The 22,497-nt window shown below is 44.1% G+C and overlaps 1 protein-coding gene across 1 annotated transcript in view; it reads right to left on the bottom strand.

Annotated features, from left to right (window-relative positions):
• The window catches only part of nudcd1 (NudC domain containing 1), a 39,841-nt gene that overhangs the window by 7,455 nt on the left and 9,889 nt on the right, over positions 1–22,497 (bottom strand). Inside the window, exons 3-8 of the mRNA XM_035765822.1 lie at positions 20,765–20,950; positions 19,129–19,321; positions 17,812–18,003; positions 15,313–15,520; positions 4,823–4,970; positions 4,047–4,172 (exon numbers count right to left, since the gene is read on the bottom strand). Coding sequence (XP_035621715.1) covers positions 4,047–4,172; positions 4,823–4,970; positions 15,313–15,520; positions 17,812–18,003; positions 19,129–19,321; positions 20,765–20,950 — 1,053 coding nt within the window. The remainder of the gene's footprint in view (positions 1–4,046; positions 4,173–4,822; positions 4,971–15,312; positions 15,521–17,811; positions 18,004–19,128; positions 19,322–20,764; positions 20,951–22,497) is intronic.

Raw genomic sequence — 22,497 nt, 5'->3', positions numbered from 1 at the left:
TCGAGACAGGATTAAGTCGAGAGACAGATCTGGGAAAGGGTACAAAAATATTTCTGCAGCATTTAAGGTCCCCAAGAACACAGTGACCCCTATCATTCTTAAATGGAAGAAGTTTGGAATCACCAAGACGCTTCCTAGAGCTTGCTGCCCAGCCAAACTGAGCAATCAGGGGAGAAGGGCCTCACAAAATTCAGAATGAGACTGATATAAGGAAATTATTAATTGGTGACTGATATGATATCTATATATTCTTGATTTAATTCGGGAGACGGTAACTCATTAAACAAACTTTTCCCATGGTGCCCCACATTTCTAATGAGTTAATTGTTACATGATTGATTTAAATTGAGTAAACATTTTACGTAGTAGGTAATTATTCGATAAATAGCAGTCATCACGCGACAGTAGCTAAGATGGGGAGAAATCTGTCCAACTACAACTGGCTCAGAACAGGGTAGCACTGCTGGCCCTTAAATGTACACGTAGAGCTAACAATAATATGCAAGTAAATCTCTCATGGCTAAAAGTGGAGAAGAGATTGACTTCATCACTACTTGTTTTTGTAAGTGAATGCACCGAGGTGTCTGCCTAAACTACTAGCACACAGCTCGTACACCCATGCATACCCCACAAGACATGCCACCAAAGGTATCTTCACAATCCCCAAGTCAAGAAAAGACTATGGGAGGCACACAGTATTAAATAGAGCCATGGCTACATGGAACTCTATAAAACATCAGGTAACTGATGCAAAAAGTAGAATCAGATTTTAAAAAACAGATAAATATACACCTTATGGAACAGCGGGTACTGTGAAATGACACACACAAAGGCACAGATGCACATACACATGATAAAGACATGCACTCTACACACACATGGATTTTGTAGATATGTGAGTAGAGGCCTGAGAAGCCACACTTAATGTGTTATGAAATGTAATGTCATGTAATATTTTAAATTGGCTGTTGCCAATGTGATTTTCTGGATTTTTTTTCTCATTTTGTCTGTCATAGTTGAAGTGTACCTATGATGAAAATTATAGGGCTCTCTCATCTTTTTAAGTGGGAGAACTTGCACAACTGGTGGCTGACTAAATACTTTTTTGCCCCACTGTATATGTTTATTATACCTGTTGATACAGGGCTCATATGTGAAACTATTCTAACTGAAAATGTTCTTTCACAGTGGCACTGACTCCGACTGGAAAGCCCTTCCTCTCACAGAAAGCCTTCAGAGAGCAGCTCATCAAGGAGCTTGCTGGCTACAGCAACACTGCACCAAGCCCTGTCCCTTCTGCTCCTGCCACAAGTGTTCATCTGCCCAAATATATTTGTGCAGGCATGGATGTGCCTAAGGGCCAAAAGGGCACAGCATGGAGGCGTTGCTGTGTTGTTTGCAAGATGAAGTCTCCCATCACATGCACCACATGCTCAGTGACCCTCTGCTTTACATCAGAAAGAGACTGCTATAACATCTGGCATCAGCAGCAGAATATTGTCTAGAGTTTTGGCAAAGTTGGTGGGGTTATATGGCAAAGTGGGTGGGGGCTATGCCAGTTCTGGACTTACTAGGTTTATAAGTATGTTATATCTGGAGTACTTTTCCTGTCTTATCCGGTGTCTTGTGTGAATTTAAGTCTGCTCTTTCTTTCTCTCCTTCTTTCTCTCGGAGGACCTGAGCCCTTGGACCATGATTCAGGACTACCTGCCATGATGACTCCTTGCTGTCCCCAGTCCACCCGGCCTTGCTGCTGTTCCAGTTTCAACTGTTCTGCCTGCGGTTATGGAACCCTAAACTGTTCATTTTTACTCTTGAGGTGCTGTCCTGTTGCACCCTCTACAACCACTGTGATCTCCACCCGGCACAGCCAGAAGAGGACTGGCCACCCCTCAGCCTGGTTCCTCTCTAGGTTTATTCCTAGGTTTTTGCCTTTCTAGGGAGGTTTTCCTAGCCACCGTGCTTCTACACCTGCATTGCTTGCTGTTTGGGGTTTTAGGCTGGGGCTATATAAATTGATTTGATTTGATAGAGGACTGAGGGTTTTCCAAATATTGAAAGTGTGTAAATAGTTACCCATGTTATTTTGTAAATGTATATATATATATTTATTTATTTTTATTTTTTTCTTCTCAATTTTTTTGGGGGGGTGTGTTAGAATACCATTTTGGTATTTTGTATATAGTTATTTGTTTCAAAATGTATACCTTCACCAATTTGGCCACTTGGGTACATTTGGGCTACTTGTGTGGGACACCTGGGTGACTTCATGATAAATGTCATGTAGCACACTCATTTTGGAAGTTATCATTCTGAAAATTTGCACAAGTACTGTTGCCCTCGTATATTTTTCACTGAAATTCTCCCCATCATCCTATCTGAATGTTTATTTTATCTTGTTCATTTTAAAGATACAAAAATAAAATGTTTTTTTTCATTGTTTTATCTAAACCAGATCTATTGTGTTATATTCTCCTACATTCAATTCACATTTACACAAACTTCAGAGTGCAGTCTTTCAAATGGTACCAATAATATGCATATCCTTGGTTCTGTGCCTGAGCTACAGGCTGTTAGATTTGGGTATGTCTTCAGGCGGAAATTGCACAAAGTAGGGGGGTAGCTCTAAGAGGTTTTAATGGAGGCCTACTTAAATCTGTTTTACCTCATTTCTACCAGCATGTCACATGTGTAACCAGAGGGAAAAAAAACTCTAGACCACCTTTTCTCTACACAGAGAAGCTCTCCATCACCCTCCATTTGGCATATAATTCATTTGGCATATAATTCTGTCCTCCTGAAAACCAAAGCAGGAAGTACCAGTGCCTCGCTCAATACGGAAGAAGTCAGATGATGCGACTACACCTGTAAGACCCACATAGGTCTCAGCTCTGGCATAAATCCAGAAAAAAAACATTAACAGCAGGATTCTACCAGCAGCTTGTTAAGCCAAAAAATTCGTACGTGTCTTTTCTGTGGCCTGGAGTTTTTCCTTATCTCATGACCTGGTCAGGTAAAACTCTGGGTCCTATTTATAGGATATGACAGTCCAAAGTTTTTACTAATGACCCGACCGGGCAAGTTGGCCAAATATCTACTGGCCGAACAAAATGTGTTTTAATATAATTTAGCAACGTAAGTCATTACTCCATTCTTAAGAATTGCATAGTCTTAATTGCATTCATTTTTGTTTCTAAAGTATGTAATTTTGAGAATATCCCCCCCTCTCAAAATAGAATACTGCCCCTTTAAGACAATTCCGTTTCTGAAAGAGATATCGACCTGGCTGCAGTAGGCTAGCCAATGCTAAAGTGTAAAGAGTGACTATCAACAGTGGCCAGCATATTGTTGCTATGTTAAAACTATTGAAGGTTTAACTTTTGTAAATCACTTTCCCTAAAATAAATAATATCAGTGAGTAGATTGATGGGTGCTGCTTTTTTGCTCAGGACAGCTTGCAGGTGCTGTGTGAATGTAGCTATCAACTTCTGTACTGATTGAGAAGTTGTGACTTGCAGTAGAATGCTGTATTTGAATGAACGGCCAATCATATTGCTCAAATACAAAGAGCACGACTATTCTTTGTGTAGTCTTCAATGGTTTTCCATGGTAGACCGCGACAGAGCAGGTAAATGTTGAACTGGACCGCAAAATGCACTGAGAAGTAAATAGCCCGGTCGCTGCCACTGCTTTGAAAGTGGTGTGGCGGCGCAGCACCAAATATAAAATTACTGAGGCAAATGCTGTCTCACCACATGTTTTCTGGTGGCTCTGAGGCAATGCCAAGTGTACTCAATTGGTTCTACTCACACAGCAGCCTGAGAGACATTCTAGCCATCCTAATTGAGCCCAATGGATAGCTCTCTTCATTTCAAATAAAGAACCCCAAGATATGTGTGGTCAACTCCATGTTCATTAAATCAAGACAAGACAACGCAAATGGAGAAGGTGTGCATGTCTACTGCGCCACTGTGGATGTGACCAATAGGGGCTCGCTGATAACAAGGAGGGAGTGGAGTAAAGGTGGGTGGTGATAAGGGTCTCACCACGTGAGTGGGCTTGAGCGACTCTCCATCGAAGCGTGTCAGGTTGGAGCTGTCTTCTGGGAAGCCATCGCAGTCCTCCAGCTCCTGGGCGTTGCACGGGGGCTTGCCCTTGTCTGGGTTGGCATTCTGAACTCAAGAGAGATGGAAGCAGAGAGATTGGGTAGCGTTAACAGTGAGAGGATGCATTGAATTCATTCATTAGAAGCTAATGGCGATGGGAACACTAAATCCCTAAATGAGCAGTGAGTGGTTAAACAAGTTGGGACTGAAAATATCATAAAAAATAGGAAGCTGAGACTGAGGCAGCTCAAGAGAACTGGACATGGTGGTGTGAGGGAGAAGTTGAGCTGCTTTCGGAAACTAAAGAGGGAGGGGTGAGAGTGAGGAGAAGACATGAAGGTAGGGGAAAGGGGCAACAAGAGGCTAAAAGTGAGGGCTCAGAGAGGGGGTTGGAGGGGGGTCAATTTAGGGGAGATTAGATGCATAGAGGCACAGAAAGTAACATCAAGACTGGAGGTAAAAAGGAGAATAGAGAGATGAACAGCAAATGAGGCGTTCATAAAGGATAAATAAAGACTGAGGGGGTTGAGGAGAGCACAGGATTGGATTCATCATCAGTAACCCAGGGTCATGTTCATTAGAGCAATGGAAAATGGAAAGATGCATTTCAGGTAAAGAAATCACTCCCTGTTTCACTCCTTTTTCTTCCATTTTATGACTAATGAACACAGCCCAAAATTAAAAGACCAGGCTCAGCGTATGTCAGTGAGTCTCACCATGTCCTCAGTAGTGAGGTATGTCAGTCTCTCGTGGAGCAAGGCCGTCTGCTCCTCACTCATCAGGAACTCTCCTCTACCGTCTCCTCCAGTCAGCAGCTCTGGCCACATGGGCCCCTCGCTCCTCTTCTGGAGAGTCACCTCCAGGCTAGGAACACACACACACAGAGACAGACAGGGCGGTAGACTATACTGGGTGAGGGGTATGGTGGAAAATTGCAAGATTATGTTATACTTTTATTGCATCAAATGGTTGTTTTATGCAACAGAATAGAGGATTCTCATAAATATTGTGTGTGTGTTCTACTGAGGATTGACCTCTGGGAGATAACACTGACAGGAGATTTAAGATGTCTTTTGGGTGGTAAAACCTAAAGAGCATTCCAGAGCATGAGTTAATGTTTCTGTTTTATATGGTACCAGGGAGAGATGACCCCAGGGCCAGACTCTGGTCTATACACAAAGATGACTGTTTTTACAGCAGAAACAGTCTGCTATGAATTATAGGTATCTTTCAAACAAATCTTAACCTTGTGACCCATTCTATACTAACCTTGTGACCCATCTGTTGTTCGTCATGTACAGTTGAAGACGGAAGTTTACATACATTTAAACTCAGTTTTTCACAATTCCTGGCATTCAATCCTAGTAAACATTCCCCGTCATAGGTCAGTTAGGATCACCACTTTATTTTAAGAATGTGAAATGTCAGAATAGTAGTAGAGAGAATTATTTATTTCAGCTTTTATTTCTTTCATCACATTCCCAATGGGTCAGAAGCTTACATACACTCAATTAGTATTTGGTAGCATTCCCTTTAAATTGGGTCAAACGTTTCAGGTAGCCTTCCACAAGCTTCCCACAATAAGTTGGGTGAATTTTGGCCCATTCCTCCTGACAGAGCTGGTGTAACTGAGTCAGGTTTGTAGGCCTCCTTGCACACATGCGCTTTTTCAGTTTACCCAAATTGTCTATGGAATTGAGGTCAGGGATTTATGACGGCCACTCCAATACCTTGACTTTGTTGTCCTTAAGCCATTTGCCACAACTTTGGAAATATGCTTGGGGTCAGATACTTTTGTACCCGTTTCCTCCAGCATTTTCAAAAGATCATTTGCTGTTGTTCTGGGATGGATTTGCACTTTTTGCACCAAAGCACATTCATCTCTAGGAGACAGAACACATCTCCTTCCTGAGTGGTATAACAGCTGCGTGGTCCCATGGTGTTTATACTTGCGTACTACTGTTTGTACAGATGAACGTGGTACCTTCAGGCGTTTGGAAAATGCTCCCAAGGATGAACCAGACTTGGAGGTCTACAACTTTTCTTCTGAGGTCTTGGCTGATTTCTTTAGATTTTCCCATGATGTCAAGCAGAGGCACTGAGTTGGAAGGTAGGCCTTGAAATACATCCACAGATACACCTCCAATTGACTCAAATTATGTCAATTAGCCTATCAGAAGCTTCTAAAGCCGTGACATCATTTCTGGAATTTTCCATGCTGTTTAAAGGCACAGTCAACTTAGTGTATATAATATTCTGACCCACTGGAATTGTGATACAGTGAATTATAAGTGAAATAATCTGTCTGTAAACAATTGTTGGACAAATTACTTGTGTCATGCACAAAGTAGATGTCCTATCTGACTTGCCAAAACTATAGTTTGAAAGGGGTGTATTCTTGGCTATAAAATACCTTTGTACTTTTGTTTCGGGGCTCTTAACGAATCATCTGAGCGTGAATCGTCGACCAGCCATCATTATCGTAGAGCACTCAATTGATTAACTTTATATGTGTGCGTTGTATTGACCTGCTCCCTTATTAATAAGTGATTAAATATTTAGTGTAAGTATAACTCTGACTTGTGTGATAAGTTTGTCTCTCCTCATTTGATAATAAAGAAATTAGCCATCACAGGGGGAGGACTGTGAGCTCTTGTTCTCTGTGGCAGACATGAGTAAGACATTTAAGAGTGTTAACCAATAGGGGCTCACTGGCCCAGCTTCGTCCGGGTTTGGCCGGCGTAGGCCGTCATTGTAAATAATAATTAGTTCTTAACTGACATGCCTAGTTAAATAAAGGTTAAATAACATGAATAAATAAAAAGCCTTGCAAGGCTGCCAGCCCAGACAGCATCCCAAGCCACGTCCTCAAAGCATGTGCCAAACAGCTGGCTGGTGTGTTTACAGACATTCAATCTCTCCTTAACCCAGTCTGTTGTCCTCACTTGCTTCAAATGTCCACCATTGTTCCTGTACCCAAGAAAGCTAAGGTAAGTGAACTAAATGACTAGCACTCACTTCAGACATCCCTGACCCACTACAATTTGCATAGCTCCCCAACAGATCCACGCACTGCACACTGCCCCATCGCACTGCACACTACCCTATTCCATCTGGACAAGAGGGATACCCCTATGCAAGAATGCTGTTCATTGAATACAGCTCAGCCTTCAACATTACAGTGCCCTCCAAGCTCATCGGTAAGCTCAGGGCCCTGGGTCTGAACCCCACCCTGTGCAACTGGGTCCTGGACTTCCTGACAGGTCGACCCGAGGTGGTAATGGTAAGTAACAACACCTACGCTACACTGATCCTCAACACAAGGAGTAAAAGTACTCAAAAATATGAATAGTAAAAGGTATTTTTACTGAAGTATTTTACACCACTGCAATGACATAGCCACCCGAGCCACGGTCTGTTAACCCCGCTAGCATCTAGAAGAAGGAGACAGTACGGGTGAATCAAATCTGGGACCAAGAGGCTGAAAAATAGCTTCTATTTCCAGGCCATCAGACTGCAGGCCTCCGCCCAGTAACCTGCACTGAACTAGTCAGTCACTGTTACCAGCCTGCTACCACCAGGTACTCTATCCTGCACCTTAGAGACTGCTGCCCTATGTACATGGTCATTGAACACCTTAATGTTTACATACTGTTTTACCCACTTCATATGTACAGTGCATTTGGAAAGTATTCAGACCCCTCAAATTTTCCACATTTTGTTACGTTTACAGCCTTATTCTAAAATGGATCAAATAAAATCCACAATAATCTACACACATTACAACATAATGACAAAGCAAAAACTGCAAATGTATCAAAAATAAAAACCAGAAATAACTTATTTACATAAGTATTCAGACCCTTTGCTATGAGACTCGAAATTGAATTCAGGTGAGTCCTGTTTCCATTGATCATCCTTGAGATGATTCTACAACTTGTTTGTGGAGTCCACCTGTTGTAGATTCAATTGATTGGACATGATTTGGAAAGGCACACATCTGCCTATATAAGGTCCCACAGTTGTCAGTGCGAAAACCAAGCCACGAGGTTGAAGGAATTGTTTGTATAGCTCCAAGACAGGATTGCGTCGAGACACAGATCTGGGGAAGGGTACCAAAACATTTCTGCAGCATTGAAGGTCCTCAAGAACGCAGTGGCATCCATAATTCTTAAATGGAAGAAGTTTGGAACCACCAAGACTCTTCTTAGAGCTGGCCAAACTGGGCAATCGGGGGGAGAAGGGCCTTGGTCAGGGAGGTGACCAAGGACCCAATGGTCACTCTGACAGAGCTCCAGAGTTCCTCTGTGGAGATGGGAGAACCTTCCAGAACGACAACCATCTCTGCAGCACTCCACAAATAAGGCCTTTATGGTAGAGTGGCTAGACAGAAGCCACTCCTCAGTAAAAGGCACGACAGCCCGCTCGGAGTTTGCCAAAAGGCACCTAAAGGACCCTCAGACCATGAGAAACATTATTCTCCAGTCTGATGAAACTAAGATTGAAGTCTTTGGCCTGAATGCCAAGCGTCACGTGTGGAGGAAACCAGACACTGCTCATCACCTGGCCAATACCATCCTTACGGTGAAGCACGGAGGTGGCAGAATCTTGCTGTGGGGACGTTTTTTAGCGGCAGGGACTCGGAGACTAGTCAGGATCGAGGCAAAGATGAACGGAGCAAAGAACAGAGAGATCCTTGATGAAAACTTGCTCCAGAATGTTCAGGACCCACGTTCTGGGGCGAAGGTTCACCTTCCAACAGGACACCGACACTTAGCACAAAGCCAAGACAATGCAGGAGTGGCTTCGGGACAAGTCTCTGAATTTCCTTGAGTGGCCCAGCCAGAGCCCGGATTTGAAAAAAGCTGTGCAGCAACGCTCCCTATCCAACCTGACAGAGCTTGAGAGGATTTGCAGAGAAGAATGGGAGAGAAGAATGGGAGAACCTCCCCAAATACAGATGTGCCAAGTTATAGCATCATACCCAAGAAGACTCGCTGCCAAATGTGCTTCAACAAAGTACTGAGTAAAATATTCTGTATACTTGTGTAAATGTGATTTCAGTTGTAATTTTTGTTTGTTCTTTGTCGTTGTGGTATTGTGTTTTTATTTTTTTATTTAACCTTTATTTAACTAGGCAGATTGATAGATTGATGTGAAAAAAACTAATGAATACATTTTAGGCTATGACCTAACCTCAAGGGGTCTGAATACTTTCCAATGCACGTTCAAAAGCACGTTCTTCCTATTTCCACTTAGTGCTACAACAAGCACTGCAGCAGTAATGAATGAGTAGGAAAGTATCTATAGGCGTGCGTTGTTATTATTAGCGGCTTGGGGCTTTTTTAATATCAAGGAATATTTAACTTTCTCTGTTCATAGGAGTAACATGAATTTGTGCACGAGGCAGAAATAATGAAGCCCCATAAGTTGGAAGACGCTGTCCCTTTTTGGTCAGTGTCAGTGGAGGAAAGGGGACAAGGGAGGGATGTTGAGAGGTGGACCAGCAGTGTGCTGCTAATACGCTAATACTAAGCATCAGATGCAGGCACCATCACCCCAGTAAAATAATAATACAATTATTGAAATGTATGCTGAGTCTGCTATGCTTCACAAATAATACAACAATGGATCTATTACCGGTTTGATCATATAGCCTAACTCAAATAAAACAATTAAAAAAGATATATACACTGCTCAAAAAAATTAAGGGAAAACTAAAATAACACATCCTAGATCTGAATGAATTAAATATTCTTATTAAATACTTTTTTCTTTACATAGTTGAATGTGCTGACAACAAAATTAGACAAAAATTATCAAAGGAAATCAAATTTATCAACCCATGGAGGTCTGGATTTGGAGTCACACTCAAAATTAAAAGTGGAAAACCACACTACAGGCTGATCCAACTTTGATGTAATGTCCTTAAAACAAGTTAAAATGAGTCTCAGTAGTGTGTGTGGCCTCCACGTGCCTGTATGACCTCCCTACAATGCCTTGGCATGCTCCTGATGAGGTGGCGGATGGTCTCCTGAGGGATCTCCTCCCAGACCTGGACTAAAGCATCCGCCAACTCGTGGACAGTCTGTGGTGGATGGAGCGAGACATGATGTCCCAGATGTGCTCAATTGGATTCAGGTCTGGGGAACGGGCGGGCCAGTCCACAGCATCAATGCCTTCCTCTTGCAGGAACTGCTGACACACTCCAGCCACATGAGGTCTAGTATTGTCTTGCATTAGGAGGAACCCAGGGCCAACCGCACCAGCATATGGTCTCACAAGGGGTCTGAGGATCTCATCTCGGTTCCTAATGGCAGTCAGGCTACCTCTGGCGAGCACATGGAGGGCTGTGCGGCCCCCCCAAAGAAATGCCACCCCACACCATGACTGACCCACCGCCAAACCGGTCATGCTGGAGGATGTTGCAGGCAGCAGAACGTTCTCCACGGCGTCTCCAGACTCTGTCACGTCTGTCACGTGCTCAGTGTGAACCTGCTTTCATCTGGGAAGAGCACAGGGCGCCAGTGGCGAATTTACCAATCTTGGTGTACTCTGCCAAATGCCAAACGTCCTGCACGTTGTTGGGCTGTAAGCACAATCCCCACCTGTGGATGTCGGGCCTTCAAACCACCCTCATGGAGTCTGTTTCTGACCGTTTGAGAGACACATGCACATTTGTGGCCTGCTAGAGGTCATTTTGCAGGGCTCTGGCAGTGCTCCTCCTTGCACAAAGCCGGAGGTAGCGGTCCTGCTGCTGGGTTGTTGCCTTCCTACGGTCTCCTGATGTACTGGCCTGTCTCCTGGTAGCACCTCCATGCTCTGGACACTACGCTGACAGACACAGCAAACCTTCTTGCCACAGCTGGAATTGATGTGAAAAACTATTACACTCAACGGAACGACTTGATTAGTGTAGTGTCAACAACGCAGCCACTGCCAGCTAGCCTACAAAGTCAACAACGCAGCCACTGCCAGCTAGCCTACTTCAGCAGTACTGTATCATTTTAATCATTTTAGTCAATAAGATTCTTGCTACGTAAGCTTAACTTTCTGAACATTCGAGACGTGTAGTCCACTTGTCATTCCAATCTCCTTGCATTAGCGTAGCCTCTTCTGTAGCCTGTCAACTATGTGTCTGTCTATCCCTGTTATCTCCTCTCTGCACAGACCATACAAACGCTCCACACCGCGTGGCCGCGGCCACCTAATCTGGTGGTCCCAGCGCGCACGACCCACGTGGAGTTCCAGGTCTCCGGTAGCCTCTGGAACTGCCGATCTGCGGCCAACAAGGCAGAGTTCATCTCAGCCTATGCCTCCCTCCAGTCCCTCGACTTCTTGGCACTGACGGAAACATGGATCACCACAGATAACACTGCTACTCCTACTGCTCTCTCTTCGTCCACCCACGTGTTATCGCACACCCCGAGAGCTTCTGGTCAGCGGGGTGGTGGCACCGGGATCCTCATCTCTCCCAAGTGGTCATTCTCTCTTTCTCCCCTTACCCATCTGTCTATCGCCTCCTTTGAATTTCATGCTGTCACAGTTACCAGCCCTTTCAAGCTTAACATCCTTATCATTTATCGCCCTCCAGGTCCCCTCGGAGAGTTCATCAATGAGCTTGATGTCTTGATAAGCTCCTTTCCTGAGGACGGCTCACCTCTCACAGTTCTGGGCGACTTTAACCTCCCCACGTCTACCTTTGACTCATTCCTCTCTGCCTCCTTCTTTCCACTCCTTTCCTCTTTTGACCTCACCCTCTCACCTTCCCCCTACTCACAAGGCAGGCAATACGCTCGACCTCATCTTTACTAGATGCTGTTCTTCCACTAACCTCATTGCAACTCCCCTCCAAGTCTCCGACCACTACCTTGTATCCTTTTCCCTCTCGCTCTCATCCAACACTTCCCACACTGCCCCTACTCGGATGGTATCGCGCCGTCCCAACCTTCGCTCTCTCTCCCCCGCTACTCTCTCCTCTTCCATCCTATCATCTCTTCCCTCTGCTCAAACCTTCTCCAACCTATCTCCTGATTCTGCCTCCTCAACCCTCCTCTCCTCCCTTTCTGCATCCTTTGACTCTCTATGTCCCCTATCTTCCAGGCCGGCTCGGTCCTCCCCTCCCGCTCCGTGGCTCGACGACTCATTGCGAGCTCACAGAACAGGGCTCCGGGCAGCCGAGCGGAAATGGAGGAAAACTCGCCTCCCTGCGGACCTGGCATCCTTTCGCTCCCTCCTCTCTACATTTTCCTCCTCTGTCTCTGCTGCTAAAGCCACTTTCTACCACTCTAAATTCCAAGCATCTGCCTCTAACCCTAGGAAGCTCTTTGCCACCTTCTCCTCCCTCCTGAATCCCCCCTACTCCCCTCTCTGCAGATGACTTCGTCAACCATTTTGAAAAGAAGGTCGACGACATCCGATCCTCGTTTGCTAAGTCAAACGACACCGCTGGTTCTGCTCACACTGCCCTACCCTGTGCTCTGACCTCTTTCTCCCCTCTCTCTCCAGATGAAATCTCGCGTCTTGTGACGGCCGGCCGCCCAACAACCTGCGCGCTCGACCCTATCCCCTCCTCTCTTCTCCAGACCATTTCCGGAGACCTCCTCCCTTACCTCACCTCGCTCATCAACTCATCCCTGACCGCTGGCTACGTCCCTTCCGTCTTCAAGAGAGCGAGAGTTGCACCCCTTCTGAAAAAACCTACACTCGATCCCTCCGATGTCAACAACTACAGACCAGTATCCCTTCTTTCTTCTCTCTCCAAAACTCTTGAACGTGCCGTCCTTGGCCAGCTCTCCCGCTATCTCTCTCAGAATGACCTTCTTGATCCAAATCAGTCAGGTTTCAAGACTAGTCATTCAACTGAGACTGCTCTTCTCTGTATCACGGAGGCGCTCCGCACTGCTAAAGCTAACTCTCTCTCCTCTGCTCTCATCCTTCTAGACCTATCGGCTGCCTTCGATACTGTGAACCATCAGATCCTCCTCTCCACCCTCTCCGAGTTGGGCGGCTCCGGGGCGGCCCACGCTTGGATTGCGTCCTACCTGACAGGTTGCTCTTCCTCCCGGGGAAGGACTGCCCGTTCCATGATCTCGCCATCACGGTTGACAACTCCATTGTGTCCTCCTCCCAGAGCGCTAAGAGCCTTGGCGTGATCCTGGACAACACCCTGTCGTTCTCAACTAACATCAAGGCGGTGGCCCGTTCCTGTAGGTTCATGCTCTACAACATCCGCAGAGTACGACCCTGCCTCACACAGGAAGCGGCGCAGGTCCTAATCCAGGCACTTGTCATCTCCCGTCTGGATTACTGCAACTCGCTGTTGGCTGGGCTCCCTGCCTGTGCCATTATACCCCTACAACTCATCCAGAACGCCGCAGCCCGTCTGGTGTTCAACCTTCCCAAGTTCTCTCACGTCACCCCACTCCTCCGCTCTCTCCACTGGCTTCCAGTTGAAGCTCGCATCCGCTACAAGACCATGGTGCTTGCCTACGGAGCTGTGAGGGGAACGGCACCTCAGTACCTCCAGGCTCTGATCAGGCCCTACACCCAAACAAGGGCACTGCGTTCATCCACCTCTGGCCTGCTCGCCTCCCTACCACTGAGGAAGTACAGTTCCCGCTCAGCCCAGTCAAAACTGTTCGCTGCTCTGGCTCCCCAATGGTGGAACACACTCCCTCACGACGCCAGGACAGCGGAGTCAATCACCATCTTCCGGAGACACCTGAAACCCCACCTCTTTAAGGAATACCTAGGATAGGATAAAGTAATCCTTCTCACCCCCCCCCCCCTAAAAGATTTAGATGCACTATTGTAAAGTGGCTGTTCCACTGGATGTCATAAGGTGAATGCACCAATTTGTAAGTCGCTCTGGATAAGAGCGTCTGCTAAATGACTTAAATGTAAATGTAATGTGCCATCCTGGATGAGCTGCACTAACTGAGACACTTGTGTGGGTTGTAGACTCCGTCTCATTCTACCACTAGAGTGAAAGCACCGCCAGCATTCAAAAGTGACCAAAACATCAGCCAGGAAGCATAGGAACTGAGAAGTGGTCTGTGGTACCACCTAGACACCCCCAATAAAGGAGTGGTTCTGCAGGTGGTACCACAGACCACTTCTCAGTTCCTATAGTGGTCCTTCTGTGGCTCAGTTGGTAGAGCATGGCGCTTGTAACGCCAGGGTAGTGGGTTCGATTCCCGGGACCACCCATACGTAGAATGTATGCACACATGACTGTAAGTCGCTTTGGATAAAAGCGTCAGCTAAATGGCATATATTACTATGCTTCCTGGCTGATGTTTTGGTCACTTTTGAATGCTGGCGGTGCTTTCACTGAGTAGAAGCACTTGTTTTGAGATCAAAGCGAGAGCAGCATTTTGTTCAATTCCTTTGCTAATTATTGCGTTATCAGCCCAGTTTTAGATCATTTGCAGTCAGCAATAAGGGAGTGATTGCTTCCAACAAGAGCGTTTCTAGACATCTTTGAAAAAGTAACAGTGTTGTATTTTAGTAAAGAGCTTTGTTTGTCTTAAAGGGACAGTGTTGTATTTTGAGACAGGCTTGAATAAAGTAGAAATAAAATAAAGTAGACAACAGGCAGAGGGTAGCATAAATTGTCTGATTCTCTGTAATAATGGTATGAGAATATTAATGCATTTGTTAGTCACAGTAGCCTACACTGTTAAAACTGTAACTTAAAGCGGGTACAGCCTGTGTTCACAGTAAATGCACACTAGAAACGCACACTAAATACTGACTTCAATTACCTTGTACCCCTTGCACATTGACATTGTACTGGTACCCCCAGTATATAGCCAAATTATCGTTATACTCATTGTGTATTATGTTATAACTTTTCCTTTATTGCTCTATTTTCTCCTCTGCATTGTTGGGAAGGACCCGTAGAAGGAATTTCACTGTTAGTCTACAGTTTGTTTACGAACCATGTGACGAATAAAATCTAATTGTATTTGAATGGTATCTAACAAATAGAGAACAAAAACTAACTCTCATATGAGTCAAACTATAGTTTCCTGTTTGTTTGTAGATAGTGGTAATGCTCTGATATTTTCACAAAAGCGAATTCACCATTAAAGGAAATCCTACTCATGACTCTGGGCTGAGTAAAAGCAGATGTGTGCCTGCATCTGAAATTGCACCCTATTCCCCATGTAGTGCACTACTTTTGACCAAGGCCGCTAACCTTTTCTCGTCTTTGATGATCCAGGCACTGGCTTCGGGGTCCACAGGGGCATGCAGCTGCCCCTCCAGCAAGGGGGCAAAACCCTGCACCCCCACACTCACATTTTCCATGGAGAGCTTGAAGAGCACGTCGTCTTTGGTGATGCCCTCGGGCATACGCACAGATACAGTTATATCCTCTATTGTCTGCTGCCAGAAGTAGATTGGATCTGAATGGCATGGGGGAGAAATAAAAATGAAATGTCAATCATGTTGAGTACATTAAGATTTCTACAGACTCGTATCTGATGAATATATAAATGAAACATGTAATACAAAGCATGAACTGTATCAAATTACCCTGAAAACCAAGTCCGAAACTAAAACTATAATAAAAGGTCATGTTGCAGTTTGAGGTTATTTTTTTCCTTGGGGAGGTATTCTCTCATGAGCTCTGAGGCTCTTATCATCACTAGCCTAATGGGCGACCGTCCGCACCACACCAGCATGAGAAACACATTACTCTTATTAAAAAGGGCAATCTGCAGTTCAAAGCAACAGCAAAGCGGACTCCCTGCCACTATTTTGGTAAACCGCTGAGGGATGGGTCTAGAGAAATGTATGTAGCAATCACAGACTACCCTATTAGAGGGGTAATAGCTGGAACAGGCCGAGAATCAGACAGATGTTGTAATTGTAGCCCATCCCTTTAAGGAACATTCAGGCATTGCCCTTTGGGTAAACCCTCCTCTATTTGAAAATGATTCAACAGCTCAATGTTACAAAAAATATGCGCAATGACAGACCTCAATGCCACACCCGTCCTGTCGGCCTCTGACAAACTGACAGTTCCATAATAGTCTACATCAGTCTCTCTGAATCATAGCTGATTAAAAGGCAGTGTATGTTACAAATGGAACCATATATCCAAATATACATCACATTTTTCTAAAATTGATTACATTGATTCCCCCTCCCAAAAAATAGAATGAAATATCTTATTTACATAAGTATTCAAACCCTTTGCTATGAAACTCAAAATTGAGCTCAGGTGTATCCTGTTTCCATTGGTCATCCTTGAGATGTTTATACAACTTGATTGGAGTAAATTCAATTGATTGTACATGATTTGGAAAGGCACACGTCGGTCTATATATATATATATATATATATATATATATAGAAATAAAAGGCCGCCCAGCTAAACTGAGCAATCAGAGTTCCTCTGTGGAAAAGTTTCCAGAAAGGTCTCTGCAGCACTCCACCTACCAGTACTTTATGGTAGAGTGGCCAGATGGAAGCCACTCCTCAGTAAAAAGGCGCATGACAGCCCGCTTGGAGTTTGCCAAATGCACCTAAAGACTCTCAGACCATGAGAAACAAGATTCTCAGGTCTGCTGAAACCAAGATTGAACTCTTTGGCCTGAATGTTAAGCGTCACGTTTGAGGAAACACTGGTACCATCCCTACGGTGAGGCATGGTGGTGGCAGCATCATGCTGTGGGGATGTTTTTCAGCAGCAGGTACTGGGAGAGATTGTTGATGAAAACCTGCTCGAGTGCTCAGGACCTCAGACTGTGGCGAAGGTTCACCTTCCAACAGGACAACGACCCTAAGCACACAGCAAAGAGAATGTAGGATTGGCTTCAGGACAAGTCTCTGAATGTCCTTGAGTTACCCCGCCAGAGCCCGGACTTGAACCCGTAATCGCTGACAAAATGTGCTTCAACAAAGTACTGAGTAAAGGGTCTGAATACTTATGTAAATGTGATATTTCAGCTAATTTTTTATAAATTAGGAAACGTTTCTAAAAAAATATATAAAAAAATATGTTTTTGTGTAGATTGATGAAGAAAAAAAAAAAATTTTTGAATAAGGCTGTAACCAAACAAAATGTGGAAAAAGTCAAGGGGTTTGAATACTTTCCAAAGGCACTATGTACTGTCTAGGCTACCAGTCTATTACTTTTGAGCATGCTTGGTTATTGAATGAGAGATGGATAAATGGTAGCCTAATATTTGTTGTGTAGAGGGAATAACAGAAAATATTATAATGATTTAGGCCCATATAATAAAACTCAAAGAAACATATTAGGATACACGCAATCTCCTGAACAATGGCAAATGGTTCTCGTTTAACATTAGCAAGAGTTTTTATTAGCCTATTATAATGGTGCCAGGTTTCCCCCATGCTTGAATCATGATTCCAAACACCAAAGGGCCACTTCATCACAAAACTCAGACACTGGAATGACAATGCATTCAGAATATTAAATCTATGAATTTAATCTATGAATTTAGTCTAATGTTTCCTGTCACCCATTTCATGATATTAATTTCCCTATTTCACATACGTATTTCACATAGGCACGCCCGTCCATCCAATCTCAAATACAAACTGTGATCATTCACAAACCCTTTTACAGCACCTTTCAATGTTCTATCCAATCCTGAGCAGTGGAAACAATGGCATACTTAAAAGTTTCTTCATATGTTATATTTCCTATGTAGCATTGACCCACCAGCGCTCGACACCATCTCCATGGCCTGTGCCGCAGGCTGCTCCAGCAGTGCCCCGTCCACATGTGTGAAAACAAAAGGTTTCTCCGAAGCCACCATTAGCCCTTTCCCTTGGGGCTCCAACGCTGCATAGTGGGGCACTGACTTCCCCCTCAGCATCTTCCTCTTCCTTACCTTGTACTTCTTCTCCTGACCTGAAAATGGCCGATACAGCACACACAGAATACATGTGCAAGCATTATTAGACTGATTTGATTGCAATTTACAGGTTTAATTCTCATACAGAATACATGTATTTTCTCTGCAACTTCACTATTACCATTACACGTTTTTATTATTATTCAAGTTATTACCTCTAAATATTTGTCTAGTATACAAATTAAGAAAACACTTGTTATTATGTATTGACAAAAATTAATGCATAGGCTATCGGACTCAAAAGAAACATGCAATTTCAGAGGTGTGGACTCGAGTCACATGACTTGGGCTTGAGTCTCACATTTGATGACTTGAGACTCGACTTTACTTGGAGCCTCAAGACTCGGGACTCGTCTTTGACTTGAGACTGATGACTTGAAATTATTTGGCCAGGTTTTGTAATGTTTTGTCACTCATTTTGTGGCACAGAGTCTCAGTGGATTACTCTTCCCCACGCAGCCAGAGACAGTAGCCACAAAACACCAGTCTCAATATCAACAGTGAAGAGGCGACTCCGGGATGCTGTGGCCTTCTAGACAGAGTTCCTCTGTCCAGTGTTTGTGTTCTTTTGCCCATCTTAATATTTTATTGGCCAGTCTGAGATATGGCTTTTTCTTTGCAACTATTTCAGGTCGAATGCACAGAATTTTTATGAAGATTCTCCTTAGCAACATTTATTTTGGAAGACACAGATCTACAGTTGAGATATCAGAGCAAATTAAAGTCAATTAACGCACATTTCGTTTTCCCAAACCCTAAGTAAATGTCGTTTCTGTAGGTCAACCTTTGATAATAGAAATTATGGCCATTGATAATAGAAATGATGGGCATGAAGGTGGTAAACATGCCACAAATCTGCTAATTAGCTAGTCATCAACTTATTATGCTCTTTCACTGAGAAACAAAAAAAAAACAATGAAGTTATCCATCTGCACATGAATAAGATGTTTAATTTAACTGAGGCACAAAATTATCCTGAATGACTTAGTTACTATTCCCAACTCCTTCATTATACCATCATCCATATAGAAGTTAGGTTTCGTCATCCCATAGTGTTATGAGCAGTATATGGAATATAGGGTGCCATTTGGGACGCAGACACAGTGCCCCACCCCACTCACCCTGTTCTGCAGTGTTAGAGACTGTGATCCATTCCAAAGAAACAGAGTAGCCACTTCCCTTTGCATCAGAGTCCGATGATGGGTCTTTCTGGATGCGGAGGAGCAGGACCTCCATGGAGTGGACCCCAGCCTGGACGTGAGATATGCTGTGGAGGATGGTGAAGGGCTCCCCCATCTCCTCACTGAACAAGGGCTGACAAACACACAAAATCAAAAGTCTAGTTAGTTCACAGACATAAATGTGTTCTAAGTTTTAAGATCAATCCATGCACAGTGGGTACGAAATGTAGTATCTATAAGAACAAGATATTAGGTACACCCGTTTATTAGGTATACCCATCTAGTACCGGGTCGGACCTCACATCGCCTCCAGAACAGCCTGAATTCATCGGGGCATGGAAACGTTGCTCAATTGGTATCAAGGGATCTAATGTGTGCCAGGACACCAGGCAGGATGGCACCATGGACTCATGCTGCTTACGCCAAATCTTGACTCTGCCATCAGCATGACGCAACAGGTAGCGGGATTCGTTAGCCCAGGCAATGTTTTTCCACGCCTCAATTGTTGGTAATTGTGTGCCCACTGGAACCACTACTTCTTGTTTTTAGCTGATACGAGTGGAACCCGGTGTGTTCGTCTGCTGCATTAGCTGACCCGTGACAAGGACTGACGAGTTGTGCGTTCCCGAGATCCCATTTTGCGCCGTTATTTGTCGGTTTGTGGCCCGCCTGTTTGCTTGCACAGTTCTTGTCTTTCTCCTTCGACCTCTCATCAACGTAACGTTTTCGCCCATTGGGCTGACGCTAAATGGATGTTTTTGGTTTGCCGGTAAACCCTACTGTCGTACGTGAAAAGTCCAGGAAGCCGGGCATTTCTGTGATACTGGGACTGGCGCATGGTACCGACGATCATACTACGCTCAATGTCACTTAGGTCACTCGTTTTGCCCATTCTAACGTTACATCGAACAGTAACATAATGTCTTGATGCCTGCTAAATATAGCAAGCCACGACCACGTGACTCACACTGTAGGAGCTCATCATTTTTCATGAATGGGGTGGTGTACCTAACAAACTGTCCACTGAGTATGTGACATAGCGTTAGTAAAGCTTCATATAACAAGCTACAGCTTTTGTACATTTATACCATAAATAATCATGTCAAATACATTAAAGCTTTTATAAATTATGATGTATAATGTTATTTTAATGTGAATTTCTTGTCGCTGGGTAACCTATGTTATTAATGCGGATAAAGTTAATGTAACGCTTTACCCAAATGTCTAACTGGCTGGAATTGCTGGGCTTGTGATTAAGTAGAGGTTATAAATTTCTTTCAAGCTTATCAACATGCTAAACCTGATCTTCAGAATGGTATATAAAAGAGGACTCAAGATAAAACAGGCCTGGATTAATATATTCCACCATCGGTTTATGGTAGGTTCATTTGACAAACACAAACAAGTAACATTGAGATTGATATCTCTTTTTCAAGCGAGATATAACTGCTGACCTTTATTAAAATGGGATGTAAAAATAATCTGGGAAAAAAACTAAAGTGGAAAGTGGATGCAATGTTGTTGGCAAATATCTGAACATTGATTATGAGTATATTGCATGTCCAAGTCTTCTTACCTCCCACTTCAGACTGCAATTCTCCCTTCTCATGCTGGTTCTGAGGAGGTAGAGTCTGCCCGCACCGTCAGAGAGAGATGCCCAGGTGGCAGAGGTGAAGCTAAGAGAGGCACAGAGATGTTCCTCACACACAGTGGGGTCAGAGGGCATGTGGAAGACCTCTATGGGCTTCCCCAGTGCCGTGTCCTGTCAACAAAATGCAAAGACCTGTCAGTCTCCTGTCATCAATGGAGGATTTCTACAGAACCTCATCTCTGTTATGAATTCTGTTTATGAATGAAATAGTATAAGCCAGGGTTTATTTGGCCCCCAAGTTTTTTTGTTTTACCCTCTTGCACATCGTAAGTATTCAGACCCTTTGCTATGAGACCCGAAATTAAGCTCAGGTGCATCATGTTTACATTGATCATCATTGAGATGTTTCTACAACTTGATTGGAGTCCACCTGTGGTAAATCCAATTGATTGGCCAAGATTTATTTGGAAAGGCGCACACCTGTCTACATAAGGACCCACAGTTGTCAGTGCATGTCAGAGCAAAAACCAAGCCACGAGGTCAAAGGAATTGTCCATAGAGCTCCGAGACAGGATTGGGTTGAGGAACAGATATGGGGAAGGGTACCAAACCATTTCTGCAGCATCGAAGGGAACACAGTGGCCTCCATCATTAAATTGAAGAAGTTTGGAACCACCAAGATTCTTGAGAGCTGGCCACACGGCCAAACTAAGCAATCGGGAAGAAGGGCCTTGGTCAGGGAGGTGACCAAGAACCCGATGGTCACTCTGACAGAGCTCGACAGTTCCACTGTGGAGATTAACTTTCCAGAAGGACCAACATCTCTGCAGAACTCCACCAATACAAATCAAACTTATTTATATAGCCCCTCAGCTGATATATCAAAGTGCTGTACAGAAACCCAGCCTATAACCCCAAACAGCAAGCAGGTGTAGAAGCACGGTGGCTAGGAAAAACTCCCTAGAAAGGCAAAAACCTAGGAAGAAACCTAGAGGATCCAGGCTATGAGGGGTGGCCAGTCCTCTTCTGGCTGTGTCAGATGGAGATTATAACAGAACATGGCCAAGATGTTCAAATGTTCATAAATGACCAGCATGGTCAAATAATAATAATCACAGTAGGTGTCGAGGGTGCAACAAGTCAGCACCTCAGGAGTAAATGTCAGTTGGCTTTGTCGTGGAAATTTCCTCTATTTACTAAATCATGAGAGCAAACCACACACAAGTCAGTTAGTTATCACAAAGTCCATCTTTAATTATATGAGCTCTATCACAACCCTGTGACTCTCAGATCAATTCAGTGTCTATCAATGAATTCTCTGAGAGTTCCTTCCACATTGCAACTGAGATCCTTTAATAGCAAAAAAAAACACATAGCTAGACAGCATTGCCATAATTTATCGTTCAGCTTTGTCTCCTAAACAATGTATTTTCTCAAACTCAGAACCATAAACCAATCCTCCATATCAACAGGCATATATCAAATCCATCCTATCTTGACAAGATCCCAGAGACACACTGACTGGCACACAGACATTGTGGAGCCAAGAGATACACGCTTGACCTCTCCCCTCTCTCCGGCCCAAACAACTTAGTCTTGACATAGAACAGATACTGCAAACCCGCCACAGTATTATACAAAAATAACATTCTGATGAGAAGTAACTTACAAACATATGATGAACACTAAAACATCTGACCTATGTTACCAACCAATTC

This window comes from Oncorhynchus keta, unplaced genomic scaffold (assembly GCF_023373465.1).
Source record: "Oncorhynchus keta strain PuntledgeMale-10-30-2019 unplaced genomic scaffold, Oket_V2 Un_contig_2186_pilon_pilon, whole genome shotgun sequence".
NCBI lineage: Eukaryota > Metazoa > Chordata > Actinopteri > Salmoniformes > Salmonidae > Oncorhynchus > Oncorhynchus keta.
The sequence above is the reverse complement of the archived record's forward strand: the minus strand, read 5'-3'. Positions and strand labels throughout refer to the sequence as shown.